The sequence below is a fragment of the Magallana gigas genome, chromosome 3 (assembly GCF_963853765.1).
Source record: "Magallana gigas chromosome 3, xbMagGiga1.1, whole genome shotgun sequence".
In the NCBI taxonomy this organism is placed as follows: Eukaryota; Metazoa; Mollusca; class Bivalvia; order Ostreida; family Ostreidae; genus Magallana; species Magallana gigas.
In genome coordinates this window covers 54,460,890-54,486,207 of record NC_088855.1, presented here as the reverse complement: position 1 = coordinate 54,486,207, position 25,318 = coordinate 54,460,890, and the positions used below count along the sequence as shown (strand labels likewise).

Here is a 25,318-nt window from a genome sequence, read left to right as displayed (position 1 = left end):
TCCAAAATTGCTTTTTTAAAGATGTTAGTTTCTAATTTTAGCTGAAGCAGTCTAAATTTGAGAGTTTTAATATTATTATCACTACATAAGTGGAACGGGTTTAATACATGACGTCGTATTGATGACGTCAAATGCGGAAATTTTATATACATAGGGGTTGAAGGGATAGCGGCGATGAAAGAAAAAATGGCGAACAATGCCTTTAACGAATTGTGTTCAGCTTAAATCAACTTTTTGTATAAATGGACCATGGACGCAAAACTGTACAGGAGGATGAGATATGTTAAAAGTGTAAATCTCCAATATGATGAAGGTTTAAATTAACATATTTATTCTATTCCTGAAACGGTTTGGGTCTACTAAGTAAGTTAAAGCTTTAGAAGATATCCAAGTATCTGCTACAAGGATTATAACAGGTCTAAGAATTCACTCACCCAGTTCTGCGTTACTAGTATATGATGAATAGGGAATTGATCAGATAGAAGAAAGGTTTACAAACTCGCTCTATCTAAAAATGGTCTATGGACTTGCCCCAGATATCTACCGGATTTACTTATACACTTGTACCTCAAAACAATTACTAAGACAGTATGATTTTAAATTTGTTTTATCTCAGATAAAAAAAAAAATATGACAACCACTGCACTGGCAAGGAATATCCAATAAATGACGAAACAAGACAGACTGAAATCCAGGCACAGATAATTAAAAAATTCTTCGATAATTGTAGACAGTTTTCCTGTGTATGTTATAACATCGCACATGCGCAAACCACACACTGTGACAATGTCAATGATCGCATGGATTTTAGAAACTGAGCGTTTTTGTAGGAACGGATGGAAACAATATTACGTTGTTACTTTCTTGGATTTATTATCATTTTGCTACTGTGTTTGATGTAGTGCCGCCGGGGTTTTCAAAAAGATGTGGACGTTATGCACTTTGTATGAACGACACACGTTCATGTGAAGTAAGGCAGCTCTGTCTGTGCAAAATAATATGGATACCTTAGAAATTTTTTCAAAGAATAAATGTACTTTGTATTTCATTAATTGTTGTTTTCTTTATTCTTTATTACAAACATTTTACCACAATGTGTTGTTCGTGCATTTAGAAGTCCGTGCAACCTGAATGCCTCGATCGGAAAGCAACCGACCGTAACTTTCTCAACCGGTATATACCCAGTGGCAGTAAAGGAGCGACCCAAACTAATAAGGCGACCAAATGCTTTTATGAGTTCATGTCAGCTTTAAGGAGAGAGCTCAAGTAGACACACAGGCGTATACTCGATTACTTGGTACGTCGTCAACGGTAGCTAAGATGTTCATAGCATAATACAGTTGAAAATATCTGGCTGATAGGAGGGAGAAAGATACAATGTAGGTATTCCAACGGCAGTAGTTAGGATATGTAAGGCCTTGTTGGCGGCTGTTTGGTGACCTCTCTATTTCAGTCATAACCTCTCATTCCATATATCTTGGAGGATACTCTGTAATATGTTAGTTGTTCACTTTTCTTCTGTTTTCAACATTTCAACCAGATTCTGTGATCATTCTTCCAACCTCCTCTTTTCTGTATTTATTTATATAGAAATTTCTTGATTCAAAGAAAGAATACTTTATCGATAAAAAAAACTTGAGGACTGACCACGGTCATCTTTAATTTTTGCCAACTTTATTTATAAGATGATTTTGAGTTTATTAGTCACAATGTCAATGCTGGCATTTTATGATAAGCACAAAAATTTGTTACCAGCATTTCAACCTGGTTGGATGATGATTTGTTGATGTTTCTTTGCCCTTTATTAAAACCATCAATTACCATGGTCATCAAAGATACTAGTGTGGCTAAAGCGAGCCGAAAATCGGTCTTATTTTGTTCAATCGATCTCCCCTTCTATATTTATCTATAGAGAAAGACAAAAACTATGAAGTTTTTGTGGTTTCATTAAATGTAAAGATTCTAATAGAATTTTTCTAACAACCCTGGTACCTGTACATTGTATAAATTTTGAAAATGCTTGACTCTATTTTGCATTGTGTTCTTCCGTTTTATTTTATGAATTTAGGGGTAGGTGCTCTACACTGTATATTTTTCTTTTCCATTCGTTGTATCCACCCTATAAATAAGTAAAATATGAAGGTTTTTTCTCTCAAAAAATGGCTTATCCTGATTATCCAAAAGTTGTCTAAAATCAAAAAAAGATAGGTGTTACTTACACTATAGAGCCTTGCTTGGCCTCCACAGTAAATGATTGCCAAGACAAGACTACACGAGGACATGCCACTGTTGCAGTAACAGACGGTAGGTTGGTTGAGTTTTACACCTTTTTCAGTCAGAACTAAAATCAAGGATATTGTATTTGTCATAAATAGAGATTTCAGCGGGAAAGCTTAATTGGTTGTTTGAAGCAATTCGCTTACACTCTCTTAGTTCATCTTTCGGCATAATCAGGTGACCCTTAACTATGACGCTCATCGGAATATTTATTGCATTTCCAATGTATGTTGATGGATCTGCAAAGTAAAAAGTTGCTATGAAATAGACACTATGTTAAATAGTTGTATAGAAATAAAATAAGTTGAACCCGATCAGATCTTTTGATAAAAATATCAAAAATGTTCGTATTGCATATTGAACATTAGTATTGACATTTATATGTTTTATTTACGTATGAGAAGGACGAATCCTTCCAATTTATTATCATAACCCAATTATGCGGCATGTGGTGGGAGCATGTACGACCACTTTTCCAGTATACTGTAAAATTTACATTTTATCTCCTTAGTAGGTTTACAAAAATATTATATATTTACAATTGTTATCTTTGAAAAATAGCACAAAGTCGACAAGAGTAAACAATCTTGTTTTAGCAGCTATAGAAACAAAAAATTACATTAAGCAATCTTGTCCAATAATCATTTCATATATTTGCATCGATGCGACTCTGTTACCTTATTATTTATTAATACGAGATGTAAGAGCGACAATATCACCTTATGAATAAAGATTACAATCGACGTGTATACTAGTGTACAGTAGCTGAAAGTGATTTGACTGGAGGGAGATATCACGACTAGACGACTACATATAGTTTTTGTCAATGTTATCGATAACTTAGGTCTATGCCGAAGCGCATTCTCAACATCAAAGCAGACATTTTAATGTGAATTACATATACGTAGATAGCCCTCATGCTAGCATACAGAAACAAACCTTTCAAATTAAGTTTATCGCTAGCTCTGGAGTCGATTATCTGTCCGTGTGTCTTCACAATCTGGACCATTTCATCGAATTCAACTCTTAGATTTCCTCGAACGTTGGTGCTAAAATCCCCTATCTCCAAAGAAATCAACTGCATTATTATTATAAAATATTTTATTTGATAACTGAATTTAAAAATAAGCATAAATTACATACTTTGCAATTGCAATTTGAACATCTTTCCTTGGAAACGTCTCCGTTTTCTTCTAACCATTGACTGAAGCCGCCATCAAGAACACTGATTGACTGATGTCCAAAGTACTGTAGGTATGAAATAAGTACCATATGTATGAAACAAGTACCTCAGGTATGAAACAAATCTCACAGGGATGAAACAATTACCACATGTATGAAACAAGTTCCACAGGTATGAAACAAGTACCAGAGTATGAACCAAGTGTCCCAGGTATGAAACAAGTATACCACAGGTATGAAACAAGTGTCACGGGTTTGAAACAAGTGTCACAAATATGAAACAAGTACCACAGGTATGAAACAACAACTGTGCATTGCATGAGTAGATATAATTAATAGGACATTTCAAAGAGACTTAAAGGTAAATTATTGTTTGAATTCGTCACATTGAAAAATCAAATTAATCAACTAATTTTTTGTCAAGTGGAAGAAAATACTTTAAAACATTGCCATTTTAAAGTCTCGTAAAGGATCCTCTACCAAAGACTTATTATAATTAAAAAAAACTTTATAAATAGATTTTTAATCATTTTACTGCTACATTTATAATTTACCAAAAATTATATATTCATATATCTGGTCAAGTCTAATGCAACTTTTCTAAGAAAATCTTTCCGGGTGTTTGGAGCGACCTTATTTTGTTTAACTAAAAGACTATTCATAGCAATCAAAGTAAACAGCTGTTTGTTAAAGGCTGTGGTTTTAAAAAGTGTGTAATTTATAGGCAAGATTCGGGGAATTGGACAGCAAGGTAGAGTTGACATATGATTACGTAAAAATTCAAGTCAAAACTACATACGGAGAATGTCCACCAGGCTCTTCCACTGACAAACAGACCGCCATGCTGAGATTTGCTGTACAACACAAGGTGCGAGTCGTTGTTTATTCCTATCGCCCGAGCCCGACTTTGGAAGTTCTCCACGGATGGAAGATTCCGCGGGTACATGTCTGTGTGGTTGTCGTCCATTATGTTAAAGAACTGGGCTCCCGGAATATGCTCTCTACAAAGTATGAAAATTACTTAATTGATCTAAAACACTATGTCCCATGCATCAATATGTGTTTTCTCAATACATTCTTAAAATATGTGTTTGTCTCTGTGTGTACTGTCTTCAAAAGATTCGATAAAAAATGCCCTTCTTCAATCCAGCTGTATAAAACAGAGGACTAGTCCATATAAATGAACATGATAAAGAACCATTTTAACAAGAGCTTGGACTTTGGGAAGTTGTGTTCAACAGTTATGTGACGTAGGCCTTACTATTTCATTGTAGGTCATTCAGCCATGGCTCTTCAAAATCAACAATATTTGTCTGCCTCTTGGGCTAAGACTACTCAGTCAGTGTTTATTTCACGTTAAATTAGCGTCTTTTTTAAATTTGTTATGATGCAAGAAATAGACAGTTAAAGGTTACCAAAAGTCCAAGGTCTTGTTAAAATGGTTCTAATATTGCATATTTTAAATGATAAGTCTTTACCTTAAGAACTCATCCTCCATGTTTTTGTCGCTTGCCCATGACACGTCCAAAATGACCAGATTTTGGAAAAAATGTCTGTTGGCAATCCTGTGCTTAAGCCACTGACAACTGACAAACATATCGTTGGACATGCTTCCAGACATCGCAGCTCAATATTTACAATTTGTTTTTCAAAACTACAAGGTCTGAAGACTTGAGATTGTTTCCTGGTGCAATTCAAATCCCATGACCTGAACAGTGCAAACTGTAATAAAAATAGTTAATCATTCAATGAATAATATGTTGAATAGTTTAGAGAAAACTTCTCAGTGATTTCTCTTGTAACTACTCCATACAATAGAGACTTAAACCATGTATTTATCCAAATTGCATGGACCTCAGAACACATATACTATTCTTTAAACAAACGAAATAAAGAAAATGAATTTAATAAAAAGATGAAATGGGGTTTTGCAAAAAAAAAAAAACCGCAAAATTTCGAAAATTTTCCACGGAAAGGGCTGCCTTGTGTACATTGAGCACAAAGGTTGTTCGTGCGTTCAAAACGATTGCACGTTGTACATAGAGTTTGACACAATATTCAATATCATACCAGAGGTAAATCAGCGATAATGAATTGAAATAATGTACAATAAGAGTTTTTGCATACCTCTACCCCCCCCCCCTCCAAAAAAAAAAATGTTTTACCTTCCGATTGAAAATAAGTCTATCAACATAATAATAGATTCCAACAATCATGCTTTTTACCATGATTGGATGAAAAGTTGAATGCAACCTCGAGTAAAGCAGAGTCGGAGATTGACAACTAAATATCCAATTAAAGTTTTCATAACATATTGTGACCACGGCTTGAAATGGTGGTTTGGAAAACGAGGGCATTTCCCCTTTTTTGAAAGCGTCATTAATGCTGACTACTTTGTTATAGTATTTTTCCCATGCATCTTTTTACAAAATCGTATCTTCTTGAAGCGAACAAAGGTTTTATCTGTATTAATAGAGATACTAATGAGAGTGGTCAACACTGGATACAATTATGCATGTAAAGTCCGGAAATGTGCCAAAAGTACGTCTATCAAAGTAACACAATAATTAGTGCATATGGCATATTTTACGTACCACTTTATAGGAATATTTCAAACAAGTAAACAAGCTATAACGCAGCTGCAGAACTGTAGCTCTACTGAAAATTTGGTTTCGCCAACCCGAAGGATCACTTTTTATAACAAAAGAACTGGCCTATAGTGGAGATCGATTTCGTGGGGGGAAAATCACTTTTAAAAATCAAAGTTCATTTGATATGTTCTACTGTACATATTTCGATTTTTTCAAATTTTCATTTAGAACCTAGCATTTTGCGCTTGTAATTCTAAAATTAACCTTCAAAGTTGGCTAAAACATCATTTTTGCAGTAAAACGGTCTAGTTCTGCATGCATTTTGGCCTAGAAATCCATCAGGGCAGGCCTGTTCCTAAAACTCAAAGAAGTTTTGGTCTAAAAAACTTTTAAATAAAACCCAGCTTCGTTTGTTTCAAGACTGGGACTTATCGCACATCTAAAGGTTTTTGTACCCTGGTTTGGTTCCACCTGTTGCTATGATTTTTATTTCCTTTTTTTAAATTATTGATTTACATAAACATCTATCTATTTATTTATTTATTTATTATTAACTTATTTTTTGATTGTGCATTTTGCACTTTACTCCGGTTTTCTTCCTTTAATGCACGTTTGCTCTTCAAATTGAAGACATTTATGAAAACGTATGTACTGAAAGCAATCAACTGTAACTATACCTTGATGTCCCACATTAAGGACCACATCGCGTAAAATATCCGTACCAACGAGTGACATAAATGCAAGAACTTCCTTGTCAATCGTTGTGAAATAAATAAATTCAAATAAAAATAAATAAACGCATATAAAGTACATGTATCGTATTATAGAAAGTAAGTAAACTGAAAATAGAATTTAAAGATAATAAAGTAAAGAATAAAAAGCGTCCATAACTAACTGCTCGGACAACGACTGTGAAACTTTTTTTCAATCTCTATACATTTAGAGAACTAGAACCTAAGAGTTTACTGTGTATGGCCTAAAATCATGAAGTGGAATCAAATAAGCATATCCCTATAGGTCAATTCTTTTGCTGTCCACAAGGGATCCTTTCCCGTAAAATTACCTATATCGCGCAGCGTTGTTGTAGAGATGACGGTTTAATAAAGCAATTGTTGCGGAAAAATACACAAAAACACTCATCATGCACTGTAGTTTCACACATAAGCGGTTTTCCCTAACAAGTCTTTATTAATTAATAATCTAAGACTGTCTCGTTTGCGATAAAAGGTGTTATTTTTTGGCTTCCGTACTTAAGAAGTATTGTGCATCCTATAAAGAAGACGTACTAGAAGTGTATTACATGTTCTGTTGATTAAGTAGGCCATATACATTGATATCTATACATGTGAAATGTTTACTAACCTCAGAGAGTTAAACATGCAAATGATTATCGTAATATGCACACGATTCCAATTTCCACAAAGAAAAGATTTTTACAATGCGATATATGACCTACCTGGAATTTGTATATGGTCATCTATCAGCCGGTCACTGTATAAATCTATGGTATACGGGTAGTGACATTTTACGACATCCAGCGATGTTACATGTAGTTTCTGTAACTTTCTGAATTCCGATGGTCGCCTTAGTGGAAGTTCGGGGTATGGTCTCTTTGTTTAAGTAGACTTCGATTTGTACTGTATAAGTACTCAGCCCCGCTTATAACATCGATCTGTCAGACCCTTTGATTCGCTTGTAATAGATTGTTTACAAAAATATGATTTTGGATATTATACACCGCATTGTTTACACCATGCTTAGTTTTGATGTGACCGTGAAATCTCATTCCGGTATGAATTCCAGAAAGAATGCATAACCCGCAATGCTATCTTACTTAGCCTGCAATGGGCGCATGAATCACCACAGAAAGTAACTTACTGTTTATATCGATCTTTCTCTTAACAAATTGAGGAGTTAGTCGTAAAGAGTAATTAAAAGTAACTTAATTATTGTTAATTGTATACATGTACTTTAGTACGTTAATAAAAGAATTTGCCAAGGCGTCTTATATGGGAATTTGAGTCTAACATGATTAAGATTTTATTTCGTGCAGTCTATTATTTTTCTAAGGTTGCTGAAGGTTTCAATTAATTAATGGGTTAGGACTGGGTGGCTCGTGTAGATTTCAACCCTGTCAGTTTCCACAGAGCTATGAATTACAATCAATTTCCGTAAGAAAAAGTGGGAATCATACTTGGTGGGTGTAAATATATAGCTATGAATCACAATCGGTTTTCATATGAAATAGATGAGAAATTACTTGGTAGATGTAAATATATTTTTGTATGTAATTTCTTTTTAAGAAGATAAAGACCTTCGTCGGAATCCACGGATTTCTAATCGTTACAATTGAAGGCAGTTTAAAGGCAGTACTAGTATAACGGATAAAGTACCCTACGTGTGTATCGACATGAAGGCTTGGTTCAGAAATACATAATAGTACATCTACGACGTACATTTACACTTTTCAACTTCTTTGGACTTTTATGGGTAAAAAGCATCCATAATAACAACAATGTATTCGTCAGTATGTAATAACATATCAATATTGTGAAATGCTTCCTCAAAGGAAGTAAAATTCGGTAAACAAAACGATATTTTTTGCAGCAGAAGGAAGTTACGTTGAGCTAGGTTTAGAATTTTAAATCCCGCAATATATGTTCCTTACTTTGCTGACTGTAGAAGTCGGGTGAAATTTCGCCAAAAAAAAAAAACGTTCCTATATGTCATGAATACATTATCTTATAAAGTGGTATAATTAAACACTTTACAACAATAAATCTGTAGATATGTACATACTAGTAATAATCAAAGTACTGAAGTACTGACGGGAGTTGATTTTATCGATTATTATTTATCTTAAAATCAACGATAGGTTATTTTACTTAGCAAGTAGTATATAATCTGTATTTGAATTACGCACATTTTTATAATATGAATCCTCGGACTTTTCCGAAAAGTATTCAAAATATTTCAAATACTGTATGGATTCAACCAATAATGAACTCTAGTCTCGTTCAATCAGATGCTTGGCTGTATACGTTAATCTCCGACAAGTAAGAGATACCAGGTCACGTGATAGCTTGACGATGCGACCTCTAAATATAGACTGACTCTCTGCTTATCGGAGATGTACGGAGACAGCCAATGGTTGAACGAGACTATATTGAACTCTGGCGTAGGAATACATACGACTGCAAAAAACTTCTAAACTGATCGTACTATTTAAAATCTGACTATTTCCAAGGTATTTATAAATAAGTTTCCTTTGAAAAAAATGCTTTAGCGTACATTACATCGATTTATCGATTATGTTCAAGAACTAAGTCTTGTCAGCGGTGATGATTTGTGCTTAGGTCCAAACTCTGTTTCAGTTTCGGTTTGCCAGAGTAACTGCATAGGAGAGTTGATTAAAATCAACTCCCAAAAATCAAGACTTATTTTTTAAACTCTTTTACACAATGGCATCGGGGGTAACAAGTCTGTTTAGAATTAAAACCAGGATAGTTATGAACTTTATGCCTTTAGTATTCAAATTTTCCATTCCTTTTAGAACCAAAAACTACTTTTACAATAGTTTCAATATCCAGTTAATATCTTGCTCACTGTATATATTAAAATAAAAATAGATAAAAGATAACTCTTTTTTAGAACAAACAATGAACTTTATGAATAATTTTGTTCATTTTATTATCGTTGGTAGAAAAAAAACATGTACCAATAAATGGAAAAAAAGTGAAAAAAATGTTACACGAGATGAGAGAACAATAACACTAACTTTGTTGCAATGCAGTAACTTGTTCAAAATTCACTCTTTTATAGTCCCCAGACTTCCTTGCATTAGGAAGATAGTGGTTCAAAGTCGATAAACTTTGCGTACATATTGAGTGCCTTACATTAGCACACGTGTGATTTGAGTACGATCCTCATCAGATTCGTCTGAAATTCAGTCACGTAAATCAGGTCACAGAAAAGTTTGATTATACAGATTTGTAGAAAATACTCCATAATTCATGGTCTGTCAGTTTCACAAACATCAAAAAAAAAATTAAAAGGCTCAACCTTCAATGCCTGAATAGCACTATACTAGTATATCTATCATAAAGAAAAAAAGCCACGATTACAGCACAATAGTTGGCAAGCAATACAAAACACGCCATGCAATAAAAAAGGAAACAAAAATCCACCTGTTTTTACTTGAAATGATAATAAAAACCATGCAGTAAACTAAAATCTCTGTAATAAATATAATGCAAAGACCTTTATTGAGACTTTTTTCAAGGTGCATCACAACAACTACTGTAACCATAAAAAAGTATTGCAAAAGTAACATTTTGCCTATTTGAAAAATTGCCACCACATGTAGATAAAAAAAAAAATAGCCCCAAAACCCTATCCTGGTATTTGAGTATGCCTATCTTAACCTACCAAATTTTTACAATTAACGTCCTTAAAAAGACATTCTTATATATAACAACCCAAAATTTGATGAAAGTAACTTTTGATATGAGAACAAAATGACAATTTAAAATTGTGTTGAACTAATGCAGTATGAAGGGAACATTTTGAATTCTAAGGGTGCCACTACCTCCCTTTATACAGGATAAGAGGGAATAACCTTTCCATAATCAATCCCATCAAAATTGTACCAAACAAAGCAATAAAAGCATGCTTAAATCAGAACCTTACAATGTGAAAGCTGTTTGGGGTATTCAGAGAGAGAGAGAGAGAGAGAGAGAGAGAGCTATCTGCAAAACGTTATATCAGATTTATATAAACAAAAAATGTTATATTACCTAGATTACATATAACTGGTCAGTATAACAATACTTCAAAATACAGAGGTGTAGAAAAGTAAACGCCTGTGAAAATTACGTAAACAGCTAACTACAAAAACACCCACAGCATGCACAGTATTGCACTGACTTCCTGTCATCCACCACAGCCAATGAACAGTTACCCAGTAGCATCTTTTCACATTTCTAGATAAAATTGCTGGTAACTTGAGTAATCACTAGATGTAAGATCATTAGAATGAAAACCCCATGCAAAGACCCATTGTAAATATGGGGTAGAAATTTGCTCCATACAAAATACACTACAATACAAACAAAAAATATATAGCATGCATTATTCTGGTATTTACAACAGAAATTACAGAGAGAAGTAAAGTCACAAAAAAGATGTTTACATAACAAAAATAGACATGTTCAAAAGTAGCAAGTTGGACACATACTTCAATCATCTTTGTCACTTCCTTAGCACATCTGCATAACTGGTTCCATGTTATGATCATGAACATGAAAAAATATACAAACATGCATTGATGTACCGTACATGAATGACTGATTTTTATGACACATCACATTACACTGGCTGTAGGCAACTTCCGAACCTCTCGATGAAGTCAGAGAATTGCTGCTGAGTCAGCATATCCATGTTTAGGGTACGAACTCCGAATTTATTGAGAAAAGAGTCCACCTCATCTAAGCTACCATGGAACGTATCCTCCAGGTTAATCTGGCTGGAATTCAGTTTGTGAACCAGGGTTTTCAGTGGATTATTGAATCTGTTCTTCCTCTTCTGTCCTCTACGGAACCTTTTTCCACCACTGTCGATGATTTCTGAAGCGTGGAGTTCATCAGTATCTGTATCTCTGCTTGTTATACTTTCACTTCTTTTCATCTGAAGGTCTATCTTGTCATCCTCCTTCAAGGAATCTGAATCACAGCAGCTTGTTGTAGATTTCTTCCCTGTTTCACTGGGACTAACTTTTAATACAGCTTCATTCTGAATTTTCTTTGCTTCACCATCATTGTTATCTGAACTGTCAGATAAGACATCATCTGTACCATCATCACGATAAAAATTTTCTTCCCCGTTGACCTGGAACTCCATAACACAAGCCGGGTGGTTTGTGTGCTTGTCGTAACAGTGCAGGCGTACTTGATGCCGCAGGGGTGCAGCATAATTGCAGTACACGCAACTGAAGCCCTGATTTAATTGGTTCATGTCCTTGGGACGTACCACAAAAGATGAAGGTGTGTAGCCTGAAACAAACAAATAACGATAACCAGGAAGTAGACTCATGTAATGGAGAGCAGGAAATCAGTCGCTATAATCCTACTCATCATCTTTACATCCGCATTATGAGGAATGCATTCACTAAACAGTTGTTCCAGAAAATATGGTTTGCTATAACTCTCATTTTACAGAGAAAAGAGAATCAAAGTTCAAATTCCCAATTTCGTTTTTGACTACAAGGAGGGTGGGGGGAGTATTTGACCTGAAAGTAACTTTTACACAATAATCTAAAGGTGTTTTTTTCTGATTGGCCCCTGTACTTGTACTAAATATCTCTATAACTGGTAGATACAACAGAATATTTTTTCTATAGAATGATGTGTAATATGGCCCCAAACAAATATACCAAAAAAAATTAATAATTTCGCAACTTATTTTGCATGTACTTAATCTTTGTTATAATTACTCTTATACATCCCTTTATAAGCAAGAAAAAACAATCACATGGGGGATATAAACCATTATTTATGGTAGGGGGCATTGTTTACATTCTGACTTCACAATGTACACAAGGTTTCTGCCATCTTTAGCAAGTGAGATCTGGAGGAGAGATGGACTTTTATCTCCTCACCAAATTTGAAAGCCATTAAAATATACAAGCACATTTAAGTACATTCTATTCCTTCAGCTAGTCAATGTATTTTGTCAAAATCTATTTAAATGAGAAAGAAGGAAAATATATCTCACTGCGCTCTAAAAGTTTTATAAACAAAACTAGTGAATATTGTTTATTTTTACACTGCATTAATTTTGACCTACATTTGTCATAATCTATTACATCAGATTTTTTTATTGTGAAAATGTAGGTCAAGTACTGTGCAAGTACTTGACCTACATTTTCACAATGAAATTTTTTATAAAGGTTATTAAGTTTGATTAAAGTTATGGGAATAATTAGATTCAAATATCAGATCCACCATGGAGAAACAATTAATTCTTACACTGCATGTATAGAGGCCCATAACTGGTCGGCCCACCTTTACTCATTTTTAGAGATTGAAATACTGCAGATTACCTGAATGTTCTCTTGATCAATGTTACCTAGGGTTGTCTAATTCCAACAGTCAGAGTACTGACATCAAATCAATGCACAGAACAGGTAAATGAAACACCTGTACACATAGGTGTAACAAGTGATCAGGACTCACTAATACAGCCTGGGGAAAACCCCTCTTATACAGACAAATGATTGAATCTATATAGATAAGATCCTGTCCTCAATTTAGCTTGCTAGACATTTGAGTAGATAAAATTTAAGGTTAAGCATTATTCATCCCTGTTTAATGAAAAACAATATGAGTAGAATGGCATGAACATAAACTTTCACATTATGTTTTTATTTTATAGCTTGCCATGGGTTAAACATTGTTTTTGTTTTTTTAGACTGATGTTTTTTCACTTTGACTGGGCAAATAAATTTTTCAGTTTTAATGTAGTTAAATCAAGCACATACATAATATATTGTCTAACAATATGAAAATAAACTTTTAAACGAGAAGACTCACCAAGACTAGGTGATGATCTAGCTATCTGGGAGATCTTCTTGCTCCTCTTCTTTTTCACCACAAAGCCATCCTCTGTTGAGTCCGAGTCCACTGAATCTCCTCCAGGTGTTCGGGGAAACTCCCTCACACTCTTCTTTAGTGGAACCTTCTCAGACGCTGCTGACGCCACACTCCCAATATCTGAGCCTTTTGGACTACAGGATCTCCGCTTGAAAGCCTTCCTCAAACTGCTGGTCTCAGGGTCAACATTCAAATCATGTGACATTTCCTCTTGGTCCTTCTGATTGTACATGTCTTCAACAGTTTCATCCTCATCAAAATCTGGTTTATATGGATCTGTTTTGGCATCAAGTTGTTTTGTAGGTGCTGAACTGTAGTCAAGATCCATATTTTTCTCAGCAAGGTATTTATCCAAATTAACTAATGTTCTGGAGATCATAGGGTCTTCATCTTTATGTAGGTCTACAGAGTGTTGCAAAGTCACATACTTATCTGTGGACTGGAATCCACATCTTCCACATAACCAGTTACAAATTTTGTGCAAATGCATCATGTGCAGCTCTACCCCTCTTAGTGTTCGCTTCTCTGAAAAGCAAATTGGACAGGACACATTTCCAGTTTCTTTCTCTAGGGGTGTAGCAGCTTTAGGAACTTTTGCATCATTCTTTGCATCCAGATCTTTGTTTGCTTCCTCATCTTCAGTGTCAGAACTCTGGTCTTCTTTTTGTTTAAACATCACTACACCACATTTTTTCAAATCCTCCTTAGACATAGCTGCCACAGATTCAATGTCTGCAAAAGTGCGCAACACATAAGGAGTTTCTTCCTTGTGAACATTCCTTGAATGCCTCAAAGCATCGGATTTATTGTAGGTCACATGACCACAACGCCCGCACTGTAACTTTTTCAGTTTGTGTCTCATTGATAGATGTCGCTGCACACCAATATAATTGGAAGCAAATCCACACAGTGGACAGTTGGCTTTCATACTCAGAGGCCTCCGTTTTAACTTAAAATTCTTCTTAAAAGTCAGCATTCTTGAGTATTTGGATTTCTTTGTTTCTTTTAATTTCTTCTTCGGTAGAAATTCTATGAGATCATGTCCTCTCTGAAGGTCATATGCCACACGCACAGCTTTACATATTTTAAAGCCATGTTCTGATGTGCAATGATCTGTTACTTCCCCTATGTTTCTGTGGACATATTTGCAGTATGAACATTTATACATAAAAACTTTGTGCATGCGTAACAGATGCATTTGCATCCCTTTATGCGTAAGCTTCATGTCACACTGGATACACCGGACATTTTGCTGTCCTTTGATTGGATTGACTTTCGGCCTACTTTCCTCTGAAGATTCCTTTTCCTCGTCACCAGATTCACTCTCCTCATGCTCATCGCTTTCTTTATCCACCTCTTTCTCCTCTTCACCATTCTTCTCTACATCATCTCTTTTGTCAGTTACCTCCTCCACTTCCATAGTTTTACAGAAGGATCTTTTGATGCATGGAGAGGTGCCTGGGTGATCTGCATAGCAATGTCTTAGACACTCCTGCTTTGACATAGACATGTACATACACAGGTTACATGTGTATTCACACATGTTGTGGACCCAGAAGGCATGACGCTTGATCCCAACGGCAGAGTCTCCAGACTGGCCACAATACGGACATTTGTAGTACAGCGGAGATTCTTTTGCTTCTGGTTTTGATGGGACAGGTGGTTTAGGTGGCTTCTGAAATTCTTCCTCCTCTAATACTTCTCTTCTCCTTCGTTTATATAGATCTGGACTAGGATCAAATGTAGTCTTGAACTTGCGAACACGGGGAAGATCCAGAATGTTACTTTCATCAACAATTTCATAATTCTGACCTTTGTTCACCTTTTTGCGACGTCTTTTAAGCTTTTTCTTATTCTGCAATATTTTCTTTGCTTTCTGGAAGTTCTTTTTCAGATAGTTGGATGTTTTCATTGTTCCATTCTGCTTTTTTCTACCTCTTCTTCCTGGTTTCCTGTACTCTGGACTCTTACTGCCACTTGTGTCAGGAATGATCTTCATGGAGGGTAGTGGATCTATAACGTCACTCATATCATCGGAATCAGTTTTTTCTTCCTGACTTGTATCTTTTGCTGGTACTGCTCCCACTAATGAACCACTATTTTGCATTGAGACATGGTCATTACTTTTGGCCACTAGAACTCCTTCACCACTATTTGAGGCCTTTTCATTCTTGGATACAACTTTTGTTGAATCTTCTACATTATTCAGCTGAGATAAATGTTCAGTTTGCTTTCGTGAATTGCTCTCCATCTCTCCAAGAATGTCACGAATCTTTTTCTTTCCTGAATAAGTTTTCTTCACAATACCCAACTGCACATCTGAAGGTGATTCATCAATGCTTTCACCAGAAGTTCTGGATTCCAATGCCGAGTTACCTATGTCCGACTTCTTAGATGTGAATCTGAATCTCCTTTGGTCACCGAAGAGTTCCTTTGAAGATTTATCATTTTCCTCATCAGAGACCCATCTATAATGTTTACATGCATTCACATTTCTTTCCAATTGTCTTTCAGCTTCAATATCTTTTTTGTAAACAAACTTTTGACCCACACAAGCTTGATGATTTTTTAAATGACTTGAAAATCCATATTTGTTGCAGGAAGAAAAGCCACAACTTGTACAAGCATATGGTTTGTAGCTTAAATGAAGCATGTAATGCCTTCGGAAATTTTGAGCAGATTTTGTAACAAATGTACACTTGTCACATTGGAAATAAAACATCTTCACTTTGTTCACTAGAGATATGTCAATACTGTCATTATCAACGTATGTAGAGGCGTCTGCTTTCTGTTGGACAGGTGCAGCATCTGGTTTTGACTGCTGGAGTGGTGGAATGCTTGTCTTAGATGGTTGGTTTGATGTAACGGTAGGTGAACCAGCTTGTCTGACTTGTGCTTGAGTGGCAAGTATGACGTGTGGTGCTATAGTGGACGTTGATACTAGCCTTGGTGCGGCTATTGGGCTGTTTACTAGCTGTTGCATAGTGATGGTGCCAGTTTGCATCAATGAAGACGTAGATATAACTGGAACTAGAGAGATGCTTGAAGTGTGGTTTGGTGAGACTTGGTGAGTGACAGCTGTTGAACAAGGAGACGATGGGAATGTTCTCTGCATAGTTTGTATAGTGGTGGGGGTCGGAGTAGATGAGGGAAGAACTGGTATGTTTGGTGCCACTACTCTTGGTGGTAGACCTCCTGACACCTGTGGATGGATCATCGTTCTGACGTTGGAACTTGGCACAAAAGGAACAATGCCCACTGGTAACCCTGTGATCAGATGATGACCACTCGGTGGAACCTGACTTCTATGAATAACATTAATAGGGTGGTTTGGAGTAGGGAATCTGTTCTGAACTACACCAGGAGGATACGCAGTGGCCACAGCAGGAGATATCAACACTTGAGTGAGAGGGGCACTGGAGCTTGACACAGTAGGCTGAAGGTTGAATTGCTGAAATTGCTGAATAGCCACAGTATTGAGGTCAACAGAACCTCTAGGAAACTGTCCCACTGCTGGAATACTAGCTGGATTAACAGCAACACCCAGCGCAGGAATCATCAGAGGAGGCGGAGGACTACACACAACAGTAGTGGTCTTGGTCAGGTTGAACTGAGAAAAGTCCTTTTCTTCAAGGGAATTGTCAGCTTCATCTTCTGGTACAGTGTCCGTGCTTGCTTTCTCTGTCAGCTCCTTTCCACATTCCTTTGGCATGATCTCTGTAAAACATACATTATCTGAACTCTTTCCTTTTTCTTCATTTGAGTTTTGGACTTTGTTCGACTTATCAATTTTTTCAGCACAATCATTTTTAACATTATCTTCCTCTTCAACTGCAGTCTTCTTTGCATTTGTACTTTGATTCAGGATATTTTTTTCTAAACACTCTTGTTCTGACGTGGTTCCTTTTTCAATTTCACTTTCCACTTCACTTGTTGTCTTCTCCTCTGAATCATGTGTTTTTTCTTTAGCACTAATTCCCAATATTTCCTCTACAGTTGGTTTTCCGTAGTCTTTTACCGTTAAATCACTCGGCTCTGCTTTCTTTCCTTCACCTGCATCACTATCTTTTTCTACAACTGGTTCTCCACATTTAACAGAAAACACCGAATTTTCTTCCTCACTTTTATCTTTTGATGTATGAATATTCTCTCCACCCACAGTCCTTTGTTTAATCACTGTAGTGGTCTTTAATCCCTCACCCTTTTCAACTGTGTTTATATTTTTGCTCACTTCTGTCGCTGACTTTGCCATGTTATCTGCCTGTTCTTTTTCACAGTCCACTGCTTTGTTAACTGTTTCCCCTCCCTCATCTTTGAGCACTGTTTCTGGGGCAGCCTCCACTTTACAGTCCTCTCTGACAAGACCATCACTTTCTTCTTCCTTCTTCTCACCATCTGTTACCATAGAAACCTGTAGATTTTCACCCTCTTTGACTGCTGTGACACTTTCTCCTTTGTCCTTTGCAAGTTCTGTAACCATACCAGTCTGTATTTCTTTACTAGTTTGGACTGCAATGGCATTTTTGCCTACCTTTTTTCCTGGATCACTGGGTCCTTCCCTTTCTGTATCACTAGAATCTGACAACCCTTCTTCACTACCGGACTCTGAGTTTTCAGACATTGTGTCTTGGAGCTTGTCTTTGTGCTCTTTTACAGGGCTGTTGGCTCTCTGAATGAGTTTGGATTTTAAATTTCTTCGAATTGCCTGCGAGAAGTCAATGCTGGGTTCGTCCATTTGTTCAATGATGTCATTGTTTTCATTTCTCACCACCACTGCAGGAATATTGAGTTTTGTTTGCTTATCAGACACAGAGTTTGATGTGGAATGAGGATCTGTTCCACCATTCTTCTGATTTTCAGCTTTACTGTCCCCTGTGGTTTCCATTCTTGTCTTCAGCTAGATGCCCTCTCAGCTGGTGTAGTTCACATGGTATTTATCTCCTCCTCTGTAAAATATATCAGATATTCAATTACAACAAATATCTAAAGGCAGTTGACTGTTATAAGTCCAAATTGTGGTTTTTGGGGGGTTTTTTTGTTCAGAGAAGTGCAAGCAAGCATACTAATATTCCAAAATAAATTAAGCACTAAGCTTGAGATCTCTTTCTGAGTGGATGAAATTAAATATACATGTAAATGTTAATCAATTATAAAATGTATATCAATAAATTTGAGTTTTTGCTATACTATTAAATATATCAATTTACAGCAAGAAAAAGAGGGGTGTTGAAAAATGTCTTTTTATATGAGACCATTTTGACAATAAGACATGATTTTAGGAATTTTAAAAGTTTCTGTGAACAAAATAAGTTTGCTCTGTTTCAATGAGTGAATATTCACCTAGATTTTATCTACCTCTAAATATATGATAAAAAGTACCTGTACCTAAAAATTATTAGCCCTTTTTTTTAAAAATTAAAATCAACCTTGTATTTAACCTTATCATATAAACTATACATTTATATTAGATAAATTTAGATCAGCATATACGCCTAAACCATTACCAGGTTAAAACTACATAACTATTACCAGAAAAATCTTGCTATTTTGCCAATTTTTAACCCCCCCCCCAAAAAAAAAATTAAAAAGACCCCCATATTATACATTCTGCTTCCATTTACTTTACTGCATCCGAGTGCATCGGTTTCACAAACCCAAGAAGTGGTAGATTCAAAACAATGCCATTGCCTGTAAAGGCCATGCTAATGTTTAGTGTTGTCTTATCTTTTAGTCTTTAAAAGATATACATGTAATAATTACAGGAATAGCAGCTTAATTTGTGATAATTTTACATAGAAACAATTTGTAGAGGTATAATAAATATAATTATTATATAATTGATTAATTCCTGTTTCTCTAATTGGCTCAATTCCAACTATCTATTTAAAAAAAAACCAGAACATTATATTCACCTGCACGTGGCCTTGGAGGTCAATATAACATTTGATTTTCTCTACATTGGACTAAAAATAGATCGTCCAATGAAATATCGCATTTCTCAGTTTGTTCGGCTATGGTTTTAAACTAAAATCTTCGCTTGATAACACGTAATTTGTTATATCTGTATCATTTCGTCGCAGAATCATATAATAAAATAATTATTGCTGTTTTTTTCGCTCAATACGATGATGTAGCTACCCTCGAAGTGCAATATTCACCTCGCCTCCGGTTCGGTGAGTATTGTACTTCTTGGATAGCTAAATCATCGTATTGACCTCAAAAACTGCAATAATTGTATAATATTGCATTCTAGCTCACACATCCCAGTAATTTTTCCTGATTTTTAAAAAAAGGGGCCTGTGGTTTTTTGAAAAGAGAAAATCTGGAAAATCTAGAAATTGCTGTTTACAAATAAACTCCACAGTAACTTACACCAAAATTGATTTGTTGTAATTCCATATTTTGCATATTGTATATTTTTGATTTTTTAGTTCTCTTCTATTTTACTTTATAAAATCATAAAAAAAAATTCCATTTTGTTTTAGAAGGGGGTTGAACAAAAAAATTTGCAAGCAAAATTCCCATCTAAATATTGGCTGTAGAAAAAACTCTATATGTTATACAATGTACAATTATGGCTGATTTTGGGGTCAACAACCTGATGTATACAATATTCACCGATCCCAGAGGACAACGTGAATATTGTACACAGAGGGTAACAGTCTATTTCATTGCTGGCCACTCAGCCATGGCTGTTTGAAATCAACAAAAAATTTCTGGCTTTTAAGCTAAAACTACCCAATAGGTGCATATTTCGCTTGAAACCGCATCATTTTTAACTTGTTATGACACAAGGAATAGATAGCTACGCCCTACTGAAAGTCCAAGGTTTTGTTAAAATTGTTCTAATTAGAAAATTTTTGTTGACTGACAGTGGTGAAATGGTGGACATACATGGTTTCTAAAAGGGTGAAAATATACATTTATAGCACAAATCCTTTGGAAATATAAAGGTTTACCCCCCCCCCCCCCCCACAACAAAATACAACTATTCTATAATTAGGTTCTCTAACTTTCTGAAGGTTCTGAATTTAGCTAGCATGTAATATTCATTATACATGTATTATAATACTGAAAGTTATGAATTGCATGTATCATTAAGGTAAGAGTAAGCCTATTTATTCTAGGTTATTTACATTTGCACTTTTTGTGGGCATATATTAAAGTCCAATTAATAATAATAAGCTAGATTAATTAGTAAGTATGTAAATAGTTTATTACATAATAGTGATTTGAGTATAGACAGTCAAACTTTGTTATCTCGAACTATATGAGACTGTTTAAAAACTTTCGAGATATTTGAGAGAATGAGGGTAAAATACTTTAGTAAAAAATTAGTAGTTTGGACTTAAAAATCACTTCCACATATCCACTGTATTCGAGATATCAGTGTTCGAGATATCAAAGTTCAACAGTAATTAATTACAAAATTCATTTTACAGAATGAGATATAATGCGAATACAGCCGGCCCAACGGACATTAAAACTGTTAGAAAGTGAATAAAATTTGTATGTTTTAGGAGTAAGATGGTTTCATAGGCATCTGAACCGGGGGAAGGCTTAGTCTCCCACTTTTTTTTGCAAAGTTATACATAACTATAGACCTTCTTTTATTTTGATTGTCAAGATTTTTGGATAAGTCTAGCCCCCTTACGACGCCACTGAGTTCTGTCAAATGTTTAATACAATTGAAAGATTTTTGTACATAATTTAATTACTATGGCAGTAGGTATTTACTGGAGTCCACACTTGAGCAGTGAAAAGTTTAATGTATATATACCTGACATACATTTGCACAGAGCTCAAATTCATATAGAAAAATTGCTATACTTACTTACTCACTAACTGAAAATGGGACTTCCCCAGGCCTCTCACACTCATTTTTGGTACTGGGGCCGGGGCCAATGGATTGGGAAAAATGCGACGTTTTGATAGAAATTGGGAATTTTTTTCCTTGCTTAATGTACAGTCCCCAGAACAAAAACTAGGGTATATTGATAGGATTTTTTAAAGGTTTATTTTTTAAAATTATTTTTAACACTGGGAACATGTGTGTAAAATAATGAGAAAGAAAAAAAGTTAATTCACAGTGTGTGATACAAATTTGGGACGAAAATGTAAAATTTCCCAAAAGGTTTTTGTGTAGTTACTAGCTATATGTTAAATGGCAAAGAAAATAATGAAACAGTTTTTTTTTTTTTAGAATTTTTAAAAAAGTTATCTTATTTGTATTAATGTAAAATTTAATCTATATTTATATTTATACCTTTTATATATAAATTTTTCTTGATTGTGTTAGCCTAATGACAATATTTATAAAATCAGTCTCTGTACTTCTGTGTGTTTTGGGTATTAGTCCAACCCCTCGACCCACTTGCTACTGTTTTGTAGAGGATCTGTTCAGACAAACATTTTTATAATAATTTTAACATTTATTGCAGAATTATAAACTACTAACAGCTTATCAACAAACTGTAATATCAGGATTAAAAGTAATAAACATCGTTTTTAAAATTACACCGTCTCTGAGGAAATTCTGGCTAAGTTACCGATCACAAGAAACAGTTTACAATGCGGTAGTGTTGCACATCTTCACAGTGCTTTTATGACTTCTGAATATACAAGATATATATTTGGAATAAGTATGGTTTTCTTTTAAGTTACATTATTAATATTTATAGGCAATCTCAAATTGGGAAAAACACACTCAATTTTGGGAAAAAAGATGCCTTTTTCACATTGGGAATGGGACCGAATATCGGCCCCAATGATAGTGGATCGAGAGGCCTGTTCCCCCCTCATAAATAATAAAATTTAGCAGCATGAACACAAGTGCTTGTTTCTATCATAAAAGTTACCCTTTAGTATGATAATAACACAAGGTATCAACTCCAATTTAAGTGTAGCATTCCCTATGTGACTTGCAATCAATTTCAATTTTGGATGAAACGTAATAGAAGAGTGCTCATAATCATACTCTTCTACGATAATTTATCTGGTGTAAAACATCCTTTCCTGACATCAAGCAATGTTTTGAAGCTGTTCATGCAAACAGGTAAATAGAGGCAAGTCTGCCATATATGATTTTGCAGATAAATAATCCTAGAAAAGAATCATTATAAACACTTGTCCACTGCTTTTTCGTTGAATATAGTTGCAATTCAAAAAGATTACACCAGGTAATGAGTCAGATACCTTGTTTATAATATTATACAATAGGGAAAACTTTATCTCAAAAAACAAGTGCCTGACAGTGTGTTTAAACCACACATTTGAATATTTTTCATCAGTTTAAAATTATTGTTATACTTTCACAGCATTTAATAGTTGAAAAAAATGACCATAGTGACAATGATTAAAATTACCCAAAACGGACTGTTTAACAATTCCAATTTGCCTGTATGAGAAAATTCGGGTTAATTCCAGTAGCTGAATTTTTTGTTCCATTTCTAGGGCGTAGTAATAAATAAATCTCAAAATATCGTCGTTGATTATACAAAGCTTTTTGTTTGGTTAAATTATTGTTCATCTTTGATGACGTGAACTTCCTCAGGTAAACAAACCAATTTTGATAGTCTGTGCAGCCAAATGCTATGTTTTCTTATCTTTGTCATATTATAAAGCCGTAATAATCTTGAAGTAAAACAAACTGTACCTTTCCTACATGTTGGATGGAATCTGTTTATTTTAGGCTGTTGCAGTAATTCGAGTTTTTTGTTCAGCCCGTCAAAGCATGTAAAAAAATCAATGCAAGCGTCTTATCAACGCAGACAGTTCAGCTTCCCGGATAGTAGTTTAAACGCTTAAATGGTTTATGTATAGTCTATTTCAATATGTTGGTGATTTATATTCTATCAAGTAAAGAATTCCATATACGACAGCCAACTGTCAGCTGCCAACTGCTTGCTGCCTACTGCCAACTTTCTTACTCCTAACTAATTACTGCTCACTGCCAACTGCTAGCCTAAGTCCCAATTGCTTGTAGATGGTCTTGTCTCAGAAACAAAGGCATAAGTGGAAGACGGTTTATTTAAAAAATGTTTAGAAATAATGTAACTTTAAGTTAATCTTTAAAATAGTTATAAGGTTCCCAAAAGGTTCCATGGCCTCGTGCAACGTGCTTGGGAGCAATAGATTTAGATGCAACATCATTTCTAAGGCAATTTTAGAAAACTCGTTAGATGAGCCTATTACAAAATCATTTTTAGTTGCCAGGATATTTTCAAACATATCAAGAATGTTTATGTAGATACATCCTTTTTTATATATAGTAACAGCCAAATACTTCTGGGTTGCTATACATGCGCGGATCTAGAGGGGGGGGGGGGGTCGGGGGGGTCCCGACCCCCCCCCCTGGAAAATGAAAATTTATTAAATTTACATAGTAAAATTATCGCGAAAATATGCCTCGGACCCCCCCCCCCCCCCCTGGCAAACACAATTATCCTTCGGACCCCCCCTGGAAAAATTTTCTGGATCCGCGCATGCTATACAAAAAGGCATGACGAACCGCTGGACAAAGTGTGTTTGTTTTCTAAGTGTATGATTATTCAATGTGACCATCACTCTTTCTAGATCATTATGAATGACAGGAATGAAACAAAGTCTCGGACATTCTACATGTATATGGATAGCTTCAGACAAATCAAGATCTCCACTATCTCTCATTATTTTCTTAACGAAGCAGTAAATGGACATCTGTCATTCAACAATTTTTGGGAGTTACTCTGGCAAACCGAAAGTGAAACAGTGTTTGGACCTAAGCACAAATCATCACCGCTGACAAGACTTAGATCTTGAAAATAATAGATAAATTCGGTGTACTGTATGCTGTTTCATTGTTTTTCAAGGAAACGTATTTATATATACCTTGAAAATAGTCAGATTTAATATAGTACGAACAATTTAATTATTTTTGTAGTCGTATGTATTTCTACGCCAGAGTTCATTGTAGTCTTGTTCAACCAGACGCTCGACTGTATCCGTAAATCCCCGACAAGCAGAGAGTCTCTCTTGGTAGTCGGAGATTAACGGACACAGCCGAGCGTCTTGTTGAACGAGACTTGAGTTCAATATTGCTTGGATCCAGACGTGTACAATTTTTAGAAATATTTCGATTACTGATACACAGTTTGATGGAATTAATTCTATCTTTAAATATTACACAACATGATTCATATGGGGTTTTCTCAAAATTCTTGTCGGAAAAGTTCGAGAAATCATATTATAAAAATGTGCGTAATTCAAATACAGATTAGAAACTACTTGCCATGCAAAATAACATATCGTTGATTTTAAAATTGATAATAATCGATAAAATCAGCTCCCGGCAGTACTTCAGTACTTTGATTTGTCCTTGCATCTACTCTTAAAATAAGTGGCATTGTGTGTACCATTTTTTGAAAGACCTATCTATCAATCCCTCCATTCTCAAATAAATGACTGCACATGCGCTTTAATAACCAAATAAAAAGGTAAAGAAAGCAATTGGCAGTAAGTGGTTGGCAATGAGCAGTAAGCAGTTGGCAGCTGACAGTTGTATATAGAATTCCATATTAAACACTTGTAATTTACTTGATCGAGATCGATCAGAAAAATCAATGACGATTTTATGCAAAT

The 25,318-nt window shown here is 35.1% G+C and overlaps 2 protein-coding genes across 4 annotated transcripts; both read right to left on the bottom strand.

Moving 5' to 3' along the window:
- Positions 1-1,807: 1,807 nt before the first annotated feature.
- LOC105332025 (3-mercaptopyruvate sulfurtransferase) lies at positions 1,808-7,808 on the bottom strand. Of its 3 annotated transcripts, none has more exons than XM_034480434.2 (8): positions 7,507-7,808; positions 4,938-5,181; positions 4,259-4,460; positions 3,421-3,525; positions 3,217-3,355; positions 2,424-2,516; positions 2,220-2,341; positions 1,808-1,906 (listed from the first exon to the last, which is right to left on the bottom strand). In XM_034480434.2, the coding sequence occupies exons 2-8, from the start codon at positions 5,078-5,080 to the stop codon at positions 1,880-1,882; spliced, it is 831 nt and encodes a 276-aa protein (XP_034336325.2). In that variant the 5' UTR covers positions 5,081-5,181; positions 7,507-7,808; the 3' UTR covers positions 1,808-1,879. The 3 variants fall into 3 exon arrangements, with proteins under 3 accessions (XP_034336325.2, XP_065936476.1, XP_034336324.2); XM_066080404.1 differs by having other exon boundaries at positions 1,808-2,119; positions 7,507-7,796; XM_034480433.2 differs by having other exon boundaries at positions 1,808-2,119; positions 3,217-3,340; positions 7,507-7,795.
- Positions 7,809-9,723: 1,915 nt separating this feature from the next.
- Positions 9,724-23,511, bottom strand: LOC105332026 (uncharacterized). Its single transcript, XM_011434452.4, has 3 exons — positions 23,355-23,511; positions 13,640-18,645; positions 9,724-12,100 (listed from the first exon to the last, which is right to left on the bottom strand). The coding sequence occupies exons 2-3, from the start codon at positions 18,582-18,584 to the stop codon at positions 11,418-11,420; spliced, it is 5,628 nt and encodes a 1,875-aa protein (XP_011432754.3). The 5' UTR covers positions 18,585-18,645; positions 23,355-23,511; the 3' UTR covers positions 9,724-11,417.
- Positions 23,512-25,318: the final 1,807 nt, after the last annotated feature.

Excerpts from the sequence above, each read along its gene's own strand:
- LOC105332026 (XM_011434452.4), bottom strand. The coding sequence starts at position 18,584 with ATGGAAACCACAGGGGACAGTAAAGCTGAAAATCAGAAGAATGGTGGA. Across the intron at positions 12,101-13,639 it reads TAGATCATCACCTAGTCTTG|GCTACACACCTTCATCTTTT; the intron begins GTGAGTCTTCTC and ends TGTTTGTTTCAG.
- LOC105332025 (XM_066080404.1), bottom strand. The coding sequence starts at position 5,080 with ATGTCTGGAAGCATGTCCAACGATATGTTTGTCAGTTGTCAGTGGCTT. Across the intron at positions 3,356-3,420 it reads GTTCAAATTGCAATTGCAAA|TTGATTTCTTTGGAGATAGG; the intron begins GTATGTAATTTA and ends ATAATAATGCAG. Across the intron at positions 2,342-2,423 it reads GAAAGATGAACTAAGAGAGT|TTCTGACTGAAAAAGGTGTA; the intron begins GTAAGCGAATTG and ends CCTTGATTTTAG.